This window comes from Aquarana catesbeiana, linkage group LG02 (genome assembly GCF_042186555.1).
Source record: "Aquarana catesbeiana isolate 2022-GZ linkage group LG02, ASM4218655v1, whole genome shotgun sequence".
Lineage (NCBI taxonomy): Eukaryota > Metazoa > Chordata > Amphibia > Anura > Ranidae > Aquarana > Aquarana catesbeiana.
This window is the reverse complement of record NC_133325.1, coordinates 796509600-796525171: the sequence shown is the minus strand read 5'-3', so window position 1 is coordinate 796525171 and position 15572 is coordinate 796509600. Positions and strand designations below refer to the sequence as shown.

Here is a 15572-nt window from a genome sequence, read left to right as displayed (position 1 = left end):
CATGGGGTATCGTAATACTCAGGAGGAGTAGCAGAATGTATTTTGGGGTGTTATTTGTGGTATATACATGCCATGTGAGAGAAATAACCTATTACAATGACAATTTTGTAGGGAAAAAAATAAAAAATAAAAAAATCTTAATTTTTCAAAGAATTGTGGGAAAAAATGACAACATCAAAAACCTCACCATGCCTCTTACTAAATACCTTGGAATGTCTACTTTCAAAAAAGGGGTCATTTGGGGGGTATTTGTACTTTTCTGGCTTGTTCGGGTCGCAAGAAATGAGATAGGCCGTCAGTACATCAGGTGTGATCAATTTTTTATGATTTGAACCACAACTTGTAGACTCTCTAACTTTCACACAGACCAAATAATATCGACTAATTTGGGTTATTTTTACCAAAGATATGTAGCAGTATAAATTGTGGCCAAAATTTATGAAGAAAAATTAATTTGCAAAATTTTATCACAGAAACTAAGAAAAATTCTTTTTTTTTCCCAAAATTTTTGGTCTTTTTTCATTTATAGCGCAAAAAATAAAAAACCCAGACGTGATCAAATACCATCAAAAGAAAGCTCTATATGTATGAAAAAAAGGACAAAAAATTCATTTGGGTACAGTATTACATGACTGAGTAATTGTCATTCAAAGTGTGAGAGTGCTGAAAGCTGAAAATTGGTCTGGGCAAGAGGGGGGATTAAGTGCCCAGTAGGCAAGTGGTCAACCGATCGGATTTTGTTGTCGTAAAATTTTATATCCTGCTCTCAAACTTTCTGTCGGAAATTCTGACAGAAAAAGTCAGATGGAGCCCACACACGATCGGAATTTCTAACAACACAATCGGATCGCACTTTTTTTTTGTTAAAATCAATGTAAAAGCAATGTTATTAGAAGAAAATGTCCACAGAGGGCTGCCAGTTCAGAGTTGAGAATGCACAAGAACTCTAGAAGGGATGAGAAACAATAAACAGCGCCCTCTAAGTGCAGTATACAGGTTGGTTTAATCAAGGTAATGGTTAAAAACACTCACAAAAGTGGATGAATAAAAAGGCATAAATGTCATCCGCTCCAGACGGCCGGGTGAGGGAGAGGGAGGTCCGGTATGGCTGTGGTGGTGGCAGTGTCTTCATGGATCCAATCCTACGCCGGTCACACTGCTGGTTCACTGTGCTATCCGGTGGATTGGAGGGGGATCGATGGTGTTCACCGCTTGCAGAGACGGACGTCACTTCCGGGTCAGGTTGACGGGATCCATGGATCCATGAAGACACTGCCACCACCACAGCCATACCGGACCTCCCTCTCTCTCACCCGGCCGTCTGGAGCGGATGACATTTATGCCTTTTATTCATCCACCTTTGTGAGTGTTTTTAACCATTACCTTGGTTAAACCAACCTGTATACTGCACTTAGAGGGCGCTGTTTATCAGGGCCGGTACAAGGGGTGGGCAGGCGGGGCTTCTGCCCTGGGCGCAATATGGGAAGGGGCGCTAGGTTGTGAGCAGAAAAATCTGTCCACAAAATGTAGCTGTAAAACTTGTATGCCCCTGTTGCCTGCCTAAATGAAGGATTATGCGCTCCTGCTCACTGCTCTGCGGCAGCAGATGCACCCTTTTCCAAGCTCCCTTCTTGAGTTCCTATGAGTGTCCCCCCCCATCGGAGCTGGTACAGTCCCAGTGAAAGTGAATGTTGGCGGAGCAGGAAAAGAACCTCACATTGCAGCATCGATCTTCGGTTCCCGCCCAGCACACAGCAGAGCCTCCTCCAGAGCAGAGTGAAGATGTGTAAATCACGGATGACAGACTGGATCCTCTTCTACAGTGAGTGCTGACTGCTCTGCATTCCACACTGTGATTATAAACGTGCCCTGTACTTTTCAGTGCAGGTTTATTGAAAGTGAAAGTAAAATTATTGAACAGGTTAGGAATTAGTGTGACATTTCAGGTGCTACATAGATGTAATCCACATAATATCTTCTAAAAAGAATGATAGATATGAAAGATATAATGTGTATGTGGATTACATCTATGTAGCACCTGAAATGTCACACTAATTCCTAACCTGTTCAAGAATATAAGCATTACACAGCAAAGGATGTGATTTCTTGTCCCAGCCCAACTTCAAGAAAGTCCACTTTTGCAGTGTGGGGGAGGGGGGAGAAGGTGGGTACTGTATAGTCTTTTTTTTTCCTTGTCAAAAGAAGTTTATTGAGTATACAATGTTATAAAGATACATAAAGTAAGTTTACAAGGATCTATAAAGTAAGCTCATTGTTTTACAGTAGGGTTTATATAGGTAAATATCATGAAATTTCAGATATTAAACATTGGGTTCACGTAAACCTAAATTAAAGATATATATCATTTCCTTAGTTACTTTTGTAGGTATCTAAATAATTTATACCTACTATACATATTGTTTACAAGTAGAGTGTATATAGGTCAAATAAATTCTGATAATGAGCTTTAATCGTAAGGTGGAGAAAAGGAAAGAGAAAGAAGAAAAAGGGTTGAAAGGTAGAGGTATGGTCCACAAGGTTGTCCCGCTCGTCAGTTTATTATTCTTTTTAGTTCTCTTTGAAGCCTTAGAATGGGTGTCTCTGTAAGTCATTTAATCTGTTACCATGGCAACAGGACAGAGTCATTGAAATTTGACAGGAACTGTGCCAAAGTTTTTCAAATTTTGGAATTTGATTTTGATCGATGGCTACCATCTTAGCATGGGACATTGTATTATTCATTCTGTGAATTGTTTCTGCTAGTACCAATGTAGGAGATTTCCATGCCTTGGCCACTGTTTGTTTTGCAGCCGTTATTAGTTGGATCATAAGTTTGAATTGAGAGAGTGTTAACCATTCCGGTTTTAGATTAAGTAAAGTTAAATATGGATCTGGTTGTATTATTTTTTTAAATATTTTAGATGCAATCACGAAGACTTCCTTCCAGAAGGTTTGGATTACTGGGCACGTCCACCATATGTGTAAATATGTGCCTATTTCTGGGCATCCTCGAAAACAAAGAGTTGAGGTATTAGGTGAATATTTTGCCACTCTAGCGGGTACAAGGTACCAGTGAGTTAGGACTTTATAATTTGTCTCCAGTGCTAAGATGTTGGGTGAAGATGACTTAGATGTGAGCCATATGTTAGACCAGTCCGTGTCTTCTAAAGTTCGTCCCAGGTCCTCCTCCCACCTCTGAACGTAAGAGGGTCTATTAAGATTTACTACTCCATATAATTGATTATAAAGTGATGAAATTGTACCTTTAACAAATGGATCTTTTGTACAGACTGATTCAAAAATGGATAATTGGGATAATGGTGTATCCCCCTTTAGGAATGGTGTATAGAAATTTTTGATTTGGAGATATCTAAATATCTCAGAGTTTGGTAGATCATATTTTTCTCTAAGCGATGGGAATGAAAGGAATGATTTAGATGCTATGAAGTCATTTAGTGTCTGAATGCCTGATGTTGTCCAAGCTTTAAAAGAATTTGGGTAGATCCATGCCGGATAAAAGGCCGGATTTCTGATAAAAGAAAGGAGAGGATTGTGTGGAGATTGTAACTGATATTTGGTTTTTAGTTTAATAGTCTTTTTTTTTACATGTGAATCTATGCTTCAGCCAGCTCCAGTGCTCTCCTCCTCCCTATCACATATAGAGGAAGATTAACCCTGTATGGTCCAAAGTGGAGGCTGGAGTGTGACCACTGTCACTCCTGACACAGGGGCTGCAGGGAACCAGTAACAGAACTGCAGAGAGCCTGCTGAAGCAAAGGACAAGGTAAAACTGAGTACACAGTTCAGAATTCAGCAGGGGCTGAATTTTTGATCGGTGTGTAACCCTCTCTGTTAGACAGAAACTGATTGTTATATCCACTTCTGGTGGAAATCCTTGTTCAATTAGCTGTTTGCAGTACTGATCAGTGTATTCTGATAGGGGAGAGTCCCTGCTGTCAGAATACAATGTCCCAGTGAGGGGGGGTTCCCACGCCCACCCCACTTGTGAGGATGGAGGAATCTGTCAGCCACTTGCTTGAGCCCCATCTCGATCCAGCAATGTGCACAAGAGCACTTGCTCTCTAATGGACTGTTTGTTTATAGTGCACTATAATAGTACTTTGCACTGTGTGTCTGATTTGCAGCACTGGGAGTTTGGTAGTAACTCCAAAACCAAATTGTGTAAAAATGAACCATGAGATTTTGACTAGAGTTATTTGAATATTTGGGAGTTATTCACATTATATGTTATAGTATTTCATTTTTTTATTTACAGTACCAGGAGTGTGGTCTTAACTCCCTCACAACATGTTTTTGCAGCACAGGGAATTTGGTCCCACATACATGTGATATATGTAATTGAATATTTATGAGTTGTTCGCATTATATGCTTTGGTATTCTACTTGCAGCACCAGGAGTCTGGGATTCGCCCCCTCACAATTTTGTTTGCTGCACTGGTATTTTGGTTCCATATTCATGTGATATAAAATTCACTTGGCCATATTTGATAATGGCACATACACTAAATTTGATATAATTTATAGTGGTACTGCTATGCACTAGGGTGTATATACTCCTGGTCTCTGTACCCTGCAGTTTACCGCTCTTGACTCCTGTACATTGTATATTACTGTACATACACCTTACCTCTGCACTCTATATGTTTTCCTCTCCTAACTCTGCACACTGTACACGCTGCTCCTGATCATTGTACTTTGACCTCAGATAGATATCAGGTGTGTAAAATAACTGGTCATGGGGGGGCGCAGCCCGGCATGTTCGCCCTGGGCGATGGTTGACCTTGTCCCGGCACTGCTGTTTATTGTTTCTCATCCCTTCTAGAGTTCTTGTGCATTCTCAACTCTGAACTGGCAGCCCCCTGTGGACATTTTCTTCTGATAACATTGCTTTTACATTGGTTTTAACATTGCTATTAATGTTGTTTTTGCACTTAGAGGGCGCTGTTCTGTTTGTTTCTCGTGCTACTTCTGTCACCAACAGAATTATTTTTTGCTTTATAAACAAAAAAAGTGACAATTTTGAAAAGCACAATATTTTGTACTTTTTGCTATAATAAATATCCCCTTTTTAAAAAAAAAAAAAGCAATTTTTTTTCTCAGTTTAGGCTGATGTGTATTCTTCTACATATTTTTGGTAAAAAAAAAAAAAAAAAAAAATCGCAATAAGCGTATACTGATTAGTTTGCGCAAAAGTTTTAGCGTCTACAAAATAGGGAATAGATTTATAGCATTTTATTATCATTTTTTTAACTAGTAATGGCGGCGATCTGTGATTTTTATCGGGACTGCGACATTATGGCGGACACATCGAACACTTTTGACACATTTTTGGGACCATTGGCAATTATACAGCGATCAGTGCTATAAAAATGCACTGATTACTGTAAAAATGTCACTGGCAGGGAAGGGTTTACCACTAGGGGGCGATCAAGGGGTTAATTGTGTTCCCTCAGTGTGTTCTAACTAAAGGGGGGATGGGACTGTCTAGGGGAGATGACAGATCGCTGTTCATACTTTGTATGAACACACGATCAGTCTCTTCTCTCCTCAGAGAACCGAGATCTGTGTGTTTACACACACAAATCCTGGTCCTCGGTGTGTCATGAGCGATTGCGGGAGCCCAGTGGTCATCGCTCCCGCCGGGCACTCTCAATGGCTCTGGGGGCGAGCAGCGGGCCAGCGATCTCTTTGATACTCCTATAGTGGCCACAGGGTAAAGCAATGTAACATAACGTCGTTTCGCCCAGCCGTGCCATTCTGATGCAGTAAAACTGCGGCGGCTGGTCGGCAAGTGGTTAAACAACTGCACTGTTGATGAAACTAACAGCTACACATACCTCGGCCTAGAAATGAACAAATCAGGAACTTTCAAGCCAGCCATAGAGGCACTAAAAGACAAGACTTGCAGAGCCTTCTATGCCATCAGGAGACAGCTGTACCACCTAAAACCACCAGTGAGAGTCTGGCTCAGGATATTTGATAGCGTCATCACCCCAATTCTTCTTTATGGCAGTGAAGTTTGGGGTCCTGTCACCTACCCAGACCAATCCAAATGGGACCCCAACCCAACAGAAATATTCCATCTGGAATTCTGCAAGCACCTCCTCCAGGTCCATCGGAGCATCTCCAAGAGTGCTTGCCGGTCTGGTTTGGGCAGATTTCCCTTACTTCTCGCAGTACAGAAGAGGGCGCTATCATACTGGGACCACCTACAAAACAGCAGTCCCAACTCAGACCACCATAAAGCCTTACTGAACAGTGAGGACCAGTCCAGGCCATGTGGTCTGCAACAACTCAACACCTTGTCTATCCCAAACTCTCACCAATGCGGCCTGACAAAATCTCAAATCTCTCAGACTGACACCTGGATCTCCTTCCCCGCTGTCATAGGCTGCCTGATCTCAATTATCAGTGAACTGCTTGTGGGATGAGCCTCCAATGGCCAGACTGTGACCTGTCAGCATAGAATCTTAGACTGGGTCTCCTTACACTGTCATCCAGGTTGGACATCAGGCTGAACCTTCTGTTATCATGTGAAGAGATTTAACACTTTACTTCCCTGCATGCTTTTGTTTGACTACTCTTAGGGCTCCCTCACATGTGTAGAAGTGACTGTTGCTCCTCTGAAAAGATCCATGCTTGGATCGCTTTTCAGAGCTGTTTAAGAGGTGGTGAGAAGGCAATATATTGCCTCTATTCTTTTTCACAGCACCTCCCACTAAAAGCAACATGCTGTTTAACCGATTCCATCAGTGCTTCCAATCAGTGCCCCTATCAGTGACCATCAGTACCCGTCAGTGCAGCCTCATCAGTGCAAAACAGTGAAGGTGAAAAACTACTTATTTGCAAAATGTAATAATAGAAGCTACGCAAAAGTTTTTTTTTAATTGTCAGTCTTTTTTGTTTGTTTAGCAAAAAATTTAAAAAAACCCCAGTGGTGATTAAATACCACCAAAATAAAGCTTTATCTGTGTGAAAAAAAATTATAAAAATGGTACTTGGATACAGTGTTACATGACTGCGCAATTGTCATTCCAAGTGCGACAGCGTTGAAAGCTGAAAATTGGTCTGGGCAGGATGGGGGGAAAGTGCCCGGTAGGCAAGTGGTTAAGCACAGCAGCATAGCATAAAGATGTTATTGTGCCCATATAGAATTTAAAATCTACACTGGCTTAAGCCAATGCTGCACCATGCAGGTGTAGGTTTTTTTTTTGTAATTGATCGAATGCCTAATTTTATGTTTATTTATACCTTTACTTTCTGTGGTCGCAGAATATTTTGCTTGGTTGTGTATGTGGCTCAGATCACCACAGCAAAACCAGGTACATTCTCCCTCCTCAAAAAGTGCCAAATGTGGCAGTGGAGGGGGGGTCAAGTAAACGTGATAATTATAAAGCCCCTCCTCTTCATTAGATTGTCAAAAAGGGGCGGAGCATGGGTGACCTTAAAATGATGCCCCCCCTGAAAAAAGTTCTGCGGACACCCATGCACCCACACCATGATATTCCCACTTCCAGACCTCACTGTTGGTATGGGGGGCGGTCAAGTAACACTGCACTCAAATGACATTTTTATCATTTTTTCACACATACAGAGCTTTTTTTTGGTGGTATTTAATCACCGCCGGGGTTTTTATTTTTTACGCTACAAATAAAAAAAGACCAAAAATTTTCCAAAAAAATGCATTTTTCTTAGTTTCTGTTATAAAATTTTGCAAATAAGTAATTTCTTTTGATAAATTTTGACCAAAAATGATGCTGCTACATTTCTTTGGTAAAAATAACCCAAATCAGTATTTTTTGGTGTTGGCAGTGATGGGGGACAGACAGAATTTTTATTGTGACAATAAATGTGTATAGGGATAGGGGTATATCAGTGGTGCTTGGTGTACTTTTGTATGGTGATCTGTAAGAACTCTCTGTGTAAAATCACCCTCACACAGAGAGCTGTCACGGATCTGCAGATTCCCCCCTCCCCCCCACTGAGCTCTTACTGAGCTCGGCGGGGAGACCTGTCACAGAGACACGCGTCTCTGTTTACATTGTGACGGCTGTGATTGGGCACAGCCATCAGGTGATCGGAAGGGTCAATCACAGCACCCATATCCCGATCTCTGCTCAGCTGGATCCTGTGATCAGAATGATCACATGATTGAGCCATGGCACCTCATTGCCGCGCTGCGAGCACTCGTTCTGAGGGTCATTCCTGAATGTCTACTCAGAACGAGGAAAGGACCACCCGGCCGTTTATGTGCAGTGGCCAGGTGGGAAGTAGTTAAATAACAAACATATCATACTTGCCTCCACTGTGCAGCTCGTTTTGCACAGAGTGCCCCAGATTGTCATGTTTTGGGGTCCCCCAGTGGCGCTGGTACCTCCTCCCTGCATCAGATAATCCCCTAGGAGAAGCGCTCTCCCAGGGGGGTTACCTTGTGGGTGTGCTCCTGAGTCCAGCATTTGCGTCCACAGACACGAATGCCGGACTCTGCCCCGCCCCCCCGGAGCCTGCATCATTGGATTTGATTGACAGCAGCGGGAGCCAATGGCTGTGCTGCTATCAATCTATCCAATCAAGAGTTGGGACCCCGTGGAGAGAGGAACAGCGCATCCCTGCCGAAGAGATGAAGAGGCTCAGGTAAGTAAAACTGGGGGCCGGTGACTGCCAGATGGTTTTTCACCTTAATGCATAGGATGCATTAAGGTGAAAAAACACAAGGGTTTACAACCTCTTTAAGCATTCATTTGGTCAAATCAATACATTTTGCAAATCATTTGGAAGTACAAACTCCGAAGAAACGGCTGTTTTTTAATATCTTAATTTCTGCATTGGCTCCAGAGCTTTGCCAACATCCCTACATAGAAGGTCAGTCAGCCAGGAGAAGCCTGAGGAACCCCTAGAACCTCTGGAGGAACCCTGGCTGAGAATGGCGAGACTAGAGATTTTTTTTGTGGATTATTTGTACAGGAAGATGACAGAGAAGGGAGACCAACAACCAAATTCTGAATTTTATTTGATTTGTTCTGTTAGGCACAGATAATATTAAAACATGTACAATATGTATAAAATAACACATAGAAAAATATAGTTTACTGCTCTCACAAAATTGTAGCAATAACTGATATAAATCTGATACAAATGTTAAAAAGAGAATTAAAAAAGTGCAATTTACTTTTGACTTCAAATGAGACCAATCTTCTCTCTTCTATGTAGAGGAGAAGAGTACCTGTCCTCCATAGAGGAAGGGAGGCTCAGAGATGTGATCACATTCTGGACAGATAATAGATCTTCATTGTATATAGACAGGTACACTTTACACATTCCATGTCTCATTATTGCACATTTTCTATTTGCTAAGTGCTTTATCCTGAGATAATTCAATGCTAACGGGATAATTGGGAGAACCGGTATTCACCGATGATACAGATTATACAGTTGGGAGAACTGATACTGTATATGCATACAATAAAGTTTAGCAATATATACAGACAGTATATGTTACATACTATTTACAAACATAAAAACTTCACTGAGTGTCTTTACATCTTATACAATATATTCATTTTTTGTAATATTTACTGTCCAGCCTGAGTTCTCATGGCATTTTCACTCTGGAATTGTCCCCTGCAGAATCTCATCATCACCACAAGATGTCCTCAGTCTTCCAGGTTGAGGGATGTCCAGTGTGACTAGACCTGCTGGAAGACTGAGGAAACACTGTGAGTGCAGAGTGCTATGATCCTGCCCCCTGTGCACACCCCCTCCCCCCACTCACTGTGTAATATTGCAGAGAGCAATCAGTGCCACATTCTGCATCATCCAGGACTGCCCACCCTGAGAGAAGACCAGAGAGGACTGAACCCAGCGTGCCACAGGACTGGCCAGAAGACATTAGAAAAGGTAAGTAAATAATGTTAAAAACACACACACACAAATATAAATATACGGGGGGAGGAGGGTCAAGGAAGTTGGACGTAAAATTATTTTTACAGACAACTAGCCTAGGTATCTAAATCGGTCTGGATATCACCCCCATCACCCTCTGAACAGCAGCATTCAAACTAGGAAGGGAGGGGCAACAGTATGAGCCAATCAGGGCTCTGCTGCTTGCATATGTGCTGAGAGAAGGAGAGGGCAGAGTTGATATGTTAGTCTGTGTTGCTGTCCCTTCACCATCCAATCAGCATGCTGTGGGCAGGAGGTGACATCACTGTATTCTATAGCTGTAAACATCACCTGTCCGGCTCTGATGTGTGAATCACAAAAGTGTCCGGACAGAATTATAAATCCTTTGATGATTATTTAGCAGTTTGACTGGAGTTCAGCTTAATATAAATGGCAACAGTAATTTCCTCCAACAATATTGTGGATTAATATGACCCGGCAATGTTCAAATACATTCCAACACAAGACATATAGCCAGGAAATGCCAACAATCACCCGGCAGTGTTGTCACCGGAATAAGAAGTCCAGATCTATGTTTTGCTCATCTGGGGGGTCTAAACAGATGAAAATACAGATTACCAATCAGTAGAAAATCCTGAGAAATGTAGGAAATTGACTTTTCCTGCTGACAATGTTATTCTGCACTCTGACTGTAGTACATGCAGAGTGCAGTGTATAGTCCGGGGATCTCACAGATGCCGGGAATGGTGTCGGATGCTGAGATCATATAACTCCAGTGTACATCCAATGGGAGAAGGAAGAAGATGGCAGCTCTGGAAGAGGAGGGGAAGGGTGCGGCATCGGCAGGGATGGAGTGGATGTGGGGGGGCTCAGACCTCTCATCGTTGGAGGAGAGCACACCCAGAGGTAAGTGCTGTGAATACTTCATATTAAGGCAAATGCTGGCGGACATTATTCAGGATATAACCGCCTTTTAATGCGCAAGTAAAGCCTTTTTGTACCACAGGGCTGGACACTAAGTCAAAGTTTTTATTGCAATGTCCCCAACATGGAGACTCTTTATCTCTATTCGTCCTGGTGACAGAACATAATGAGAAGTCCAAAAGTGAGAAAATATCCTTCACTGGTCTCTGTGACAACTTTCTAAGACTCATTTCCTGTTGCATCCCAAGGCAGGAAAATGAAGGGAAATTGCTGCTTTGGGTTACAAGACAAAACATAACTTGATGGGGTTAACCTCCCTGGCGGTATGATTATTTCGGATTTTAGGTGCTGAAAGCGGTACAATTATTTTGCATGGAAATTTGGCGTTTTATATTGTAGGTCTGTAATTCTTAACAATAACAAACTTAAATCTGTCCAAACAAGAGTCTAGTAGATATCCTGGGTATGATAAAGTTTGAAACACAAAAACATAAATTATAATATAATAAATAAAAAAAAAATAATTTAAAAAAAATAGAAATAATAATAAAATAAATTTCCCCACGATTCACTATCGCTCAATTCTGCAAGTGTTCTAATTTACTATCGCTGTTTTCTAGCTGGTCTAAAGCCACTTTTGATGTAAAGGGACACTTTTTGGTTGCTATGGACAATCTCCAGTTTCCAGGCAGAAAGAACAATATATATCATAGAAAAAATGCATGCAGGGCATAGGACAAAGCACTGGGGACAAAAGGGATGTGAAATAATTTCATACAGTACTGTAATCTGTAAGATTACAGTACTGTATGTTATGATTTTTACAATTTTTTGAATTTGCCGCCAGGCTCCGCCCCCGTGCGTCGCAACGCTTGCAGGGAATGGAGCCTGGCACGGAGAGGCTTCGGAGGAGGACGGAGCCCGCAAACACAGCGGGGGACATCGCAGGATCCTGGGGACAAGGTAAGTAAAGCCACACCAGGATCCTGCGATGTAATCCCGAGTGTGGCTCAGGGTTACCGCTAATGGTCCAGATCTTTAACCCTGAGCCACACTCAGGAAAACCGCCAGGGAGGCTACTACCCTTCTCTACTTCTCAAAAATATGGCTGCACATCCAATTTGAAAGGAGACCTATTCTCAGGAATCTATAGATGGCCACTATATTCAATGGAGGTGATGCCTACATAAAGGCAGCTCTTCTAGACTCCGCCCCTGATGACCCCATGAGTGTCAGAGGTAGGAGTGGGCGGGGTATACAGTTGATGATGTCACACACCTGATAGGTACCTGTGAGGAGAGGAGTGTTCAGGCACTGAAGGCTCAATCACACCTGAGTGCATAGAAAACACATACACCGCATGCAGGTTGATGTGCTTTAACATACATCTTTCTGCACACTGACCTGCACATTTTTTTAAAATGCAGTTTGACTTCATTAGACACATCGAGGGTCAAGATACTCACTTTTTGTTTGTAATTTGACAAGAATGTTACATTTATGTAGACTTTTGTGTGTAACGCTGCATCAATTGCAGTGTGGTGTGAAGGGCTCATAGACAGCAATTGTTTTTAGAGTGTCCTTGTATTGATCGATACATCTGATGTGAACGTTCCCTTATATGTGAGGAAGTGCTCCACTGCTTCTAATAAAGAATTATATGATAAAGGTCTTTTTTTAATGATAGCTAACAAATCTCTGTTAGACATCCAAACATTAGACTCTGGATCATGGAGAAAATTGGATCATGCATTGCTGGTTTCTTTACCTTCCTCTGGATCAACTGTGAGTATAGGATTGTGTATAAAGGATTGTGTATTTTTGTTTCCCTTTTATTGGTTGAACTAGAAGGACTTGTGTCTATTTTCAGCCAGACTAACTTTGTAACTATGTAGATAGTGAGCTGCTCTATCTGGAGTAGGAGGCCCTGTTTCTTTCAATTGATGAAAATTTGTGTCAGGTGGGAATCCAATCTTATTGGTGGGTATGGATCCATTCCGGATGGGTGGCACAGATCTGTACTCTGCCAGTGGCTCATCTTCATAGACACAATTGGTGGGTATGGATCCATTCTGGATGGGTGGCACTGATCTGTACTCTGCCAGTGGCTCATCTTCACAGACACTATTGCTCTTCAAATCTCTTTTTCTGCAGTAAATCTGGAAATATAAATCACACAAAATTGCAGAGATTATCACCAACATACAGCATTGGTGTTGTCCTCTCTCTAGTTTATTCCCACCCTCCATCATCCAATAGTCCATTCTCCCATGTGATATGGCTTCTGTTGTTTCATCTTTATTTTCACCTGCCTGGTAATTATGTGAATAACACACTTCCTGTCCTAGGGTGACAACACTCACTGCACTGTATCTGTGTAGAGCGGAGTTGTCACCCTAGGCTGCTCTCCTGAATTGGACTACAAACAGATCTTCATCTCCATTACATGGGGGAGGGGAATGCATAGTAGAAGCTTGGAAGAAAGAGGACACTGAATATCTGGCAGGATCAAAAACTATTATCTGTCCTTGCTGATCTTAGACAGAAAAAAAAGAAGACAAATACAGCCACCACATCTAAGGACTGATATTTCCTTAAACCATCCTCACACATTCACCAACCTTTATCTGTACCAGATGTCACTGCACAGACCTCATCCCCACACTAATTTTACATCCACATGGTGTCTCCTCCCCCATGTATCCCCTTCATTCCCATCCCATGATGACCAAAATAAGAGCCCTGAGCTGGTTATACCAGACATTGACTTAACCAGTAGCCTATCGCCCACTGTCAAATGTACACAGAGCTGTCACTAGCTGTTACCAGCTCTTCTCTCCTCACACACCGTTTCCAGTGTGAGGAGAGAAGAGCCAGGAGCAGTGAGTTACAGATCTATGTTTAGTAGTGTCTGCACCTACACCACACCTGTCCCATCACCCCCCCTAATTGTCATCTGTGACCCAACAGTCACCCCATAAAAGTGCACCTGTCACATAAGAGACTACCATCAGTGACCATCAGCAGTGCATCCGTCACCCATCAGTGACCGTGCCCTGTCACCCATCACCCATCAGTGACCGTGCCCTGTCACACATCACCCGTCACCCACCAGTGATCGTGCCCTGTCACCCGTCACCCATCAGTGACCATCAGCGGTTCACCCGTCACCCATCAGTGACCGTGGCCTGTCACCCATCACCCGTCACCCATCAGTGACTGTCACCTGTCAACCATCTGTGACCATCACCCGTCACCGTCCGTGGCCTGTCACCCATCAGTGACCATCACCACCTCTCAGTGAACGTCACATGCCACCCATCGCACAGCCCATCAGTGACCGTCACCTGCCACCCATCTGTCACCTGTCCCACAGCTACCCGCCACACAGCCATGTCCAAAAGAGTATATACTAGTGAGGAGGCGTTCCAGATCCTCTCCATGACTGATGAGAGCACCGGGGAGTTCTCATCAGATTCCAATTCCAATTCTGATTCCGAATCAAATTCGGCATTTGAACCAATTGAGAGTAGTAATGATTCGGATGAAGAATGGGTCCCTCCTAAAAGGGCACGACACTCTGGAAACCAGGCAGCCACCAGCAATCAGGATTATATTCCCAGGCCCAGTACCAGGGTTGCAGCCAGCGATAGGCCCCAGGAACAAAGGCCCAGTATCAGCGCTGCCACCAGCAATAGGCCCCAGGAACAAAGGCCCAGTGCTGCCGCCAGCAATAGGCCCCGCGCACAAATGCCCAGGCCCAGTACCAGTGCTGCCACATCACACCTGAGTACCAGCATAGGAAATTCAACTCCCACAACTACTGGAGTGTCACGTCCCCCAAGAGCCAGGGCTGCTACATACATGCCAGATGGTCTTGCCAACCCAACATGGCTGCCTTCCAACTCGGGATCACCAATTATTCCCCCTTTCACAGCACAGCCAGGTGTGCAAGCCAACACCCAAAATTTCGCAGAGATTGATTGCTTTCACCTGTTTTTGCCCAACACTATGCTGCAATTTATTGTGGGCCAGACAAATTTGTATGCCCAGCAGTATATTACCAGCAACCCCCAATGATCTTATGCCCGTCCGTTTGAGTGGAGAGATCTAAATGTGGAGAAGTTCAAATTGTTTTTGGGCCTCACCCTAAACATCGGGCTTACAAAAAAAATGAAGGACATACCTATTGGTCCACCAACCCCATCCACCATATGCCCATGTATTCTGCCGCAATGCCCAGGTCCCGATATGAGATGATTATGAGATTCTTTCATTTTAACGACAACACCTAGTGCCCTCCCTGCAATCATCCAAATTCCAATAAGTTCTATAAGATTCGCCCCCTGATAAATTTATTTTCCCAACGATTTGCAGAACTCTATGTCTCCGATCAGAATACATGTGTCAATGAGTCCCTGGTACCATTTTCAGGCCGGCTAGGAATAAAACAATATATTCCTAGCAAAAAGGCCAAATATGGAGTAAAATTTTACAAGCTCTGTGAGAGAGCCACGGGATATCTGTATGCGTTCCACATATATGAAGGAAGAGATTCCCAGCTCCAGCCCCTTAAGTGCCTGGCCTACATGGGCACAATGGGAAAAAACGTATGGGACCTGGCTTACCCACTTCTGAAAAAAGGATATCATATATACCTGGACAACTTTTATACCAGCCTGCCCCTTTTCAGACACCTATATATCGAAAAAACCCTGGCCTGC

General features: G+C 43.0%; 1 protein-coding gene across 1 annotated transcript in view; it reads right to left on the bottom strand.

Annotated features, from left to right (window-relative positions):
- Positions 1–9027: 9027 nt before the first annotated feature.
- LOC141129450 (uncharacterized) overlaps positions 9028–15572 on the bottom strand; it is a 40296-nt gene continuing 33751 nt past the window's right edge. Inside the window, exon 5 of the mRNA XM_073617485.1 lies at positions 9028–13007. Coding sequence (XP_073473586.1) covers positions 12693–13007 — 315 coding nt within the window. The 3' untranslated portion in view covers positions 9028–12692. The remainder of the gene's footprint in view (positions 13008–15572) is intronic.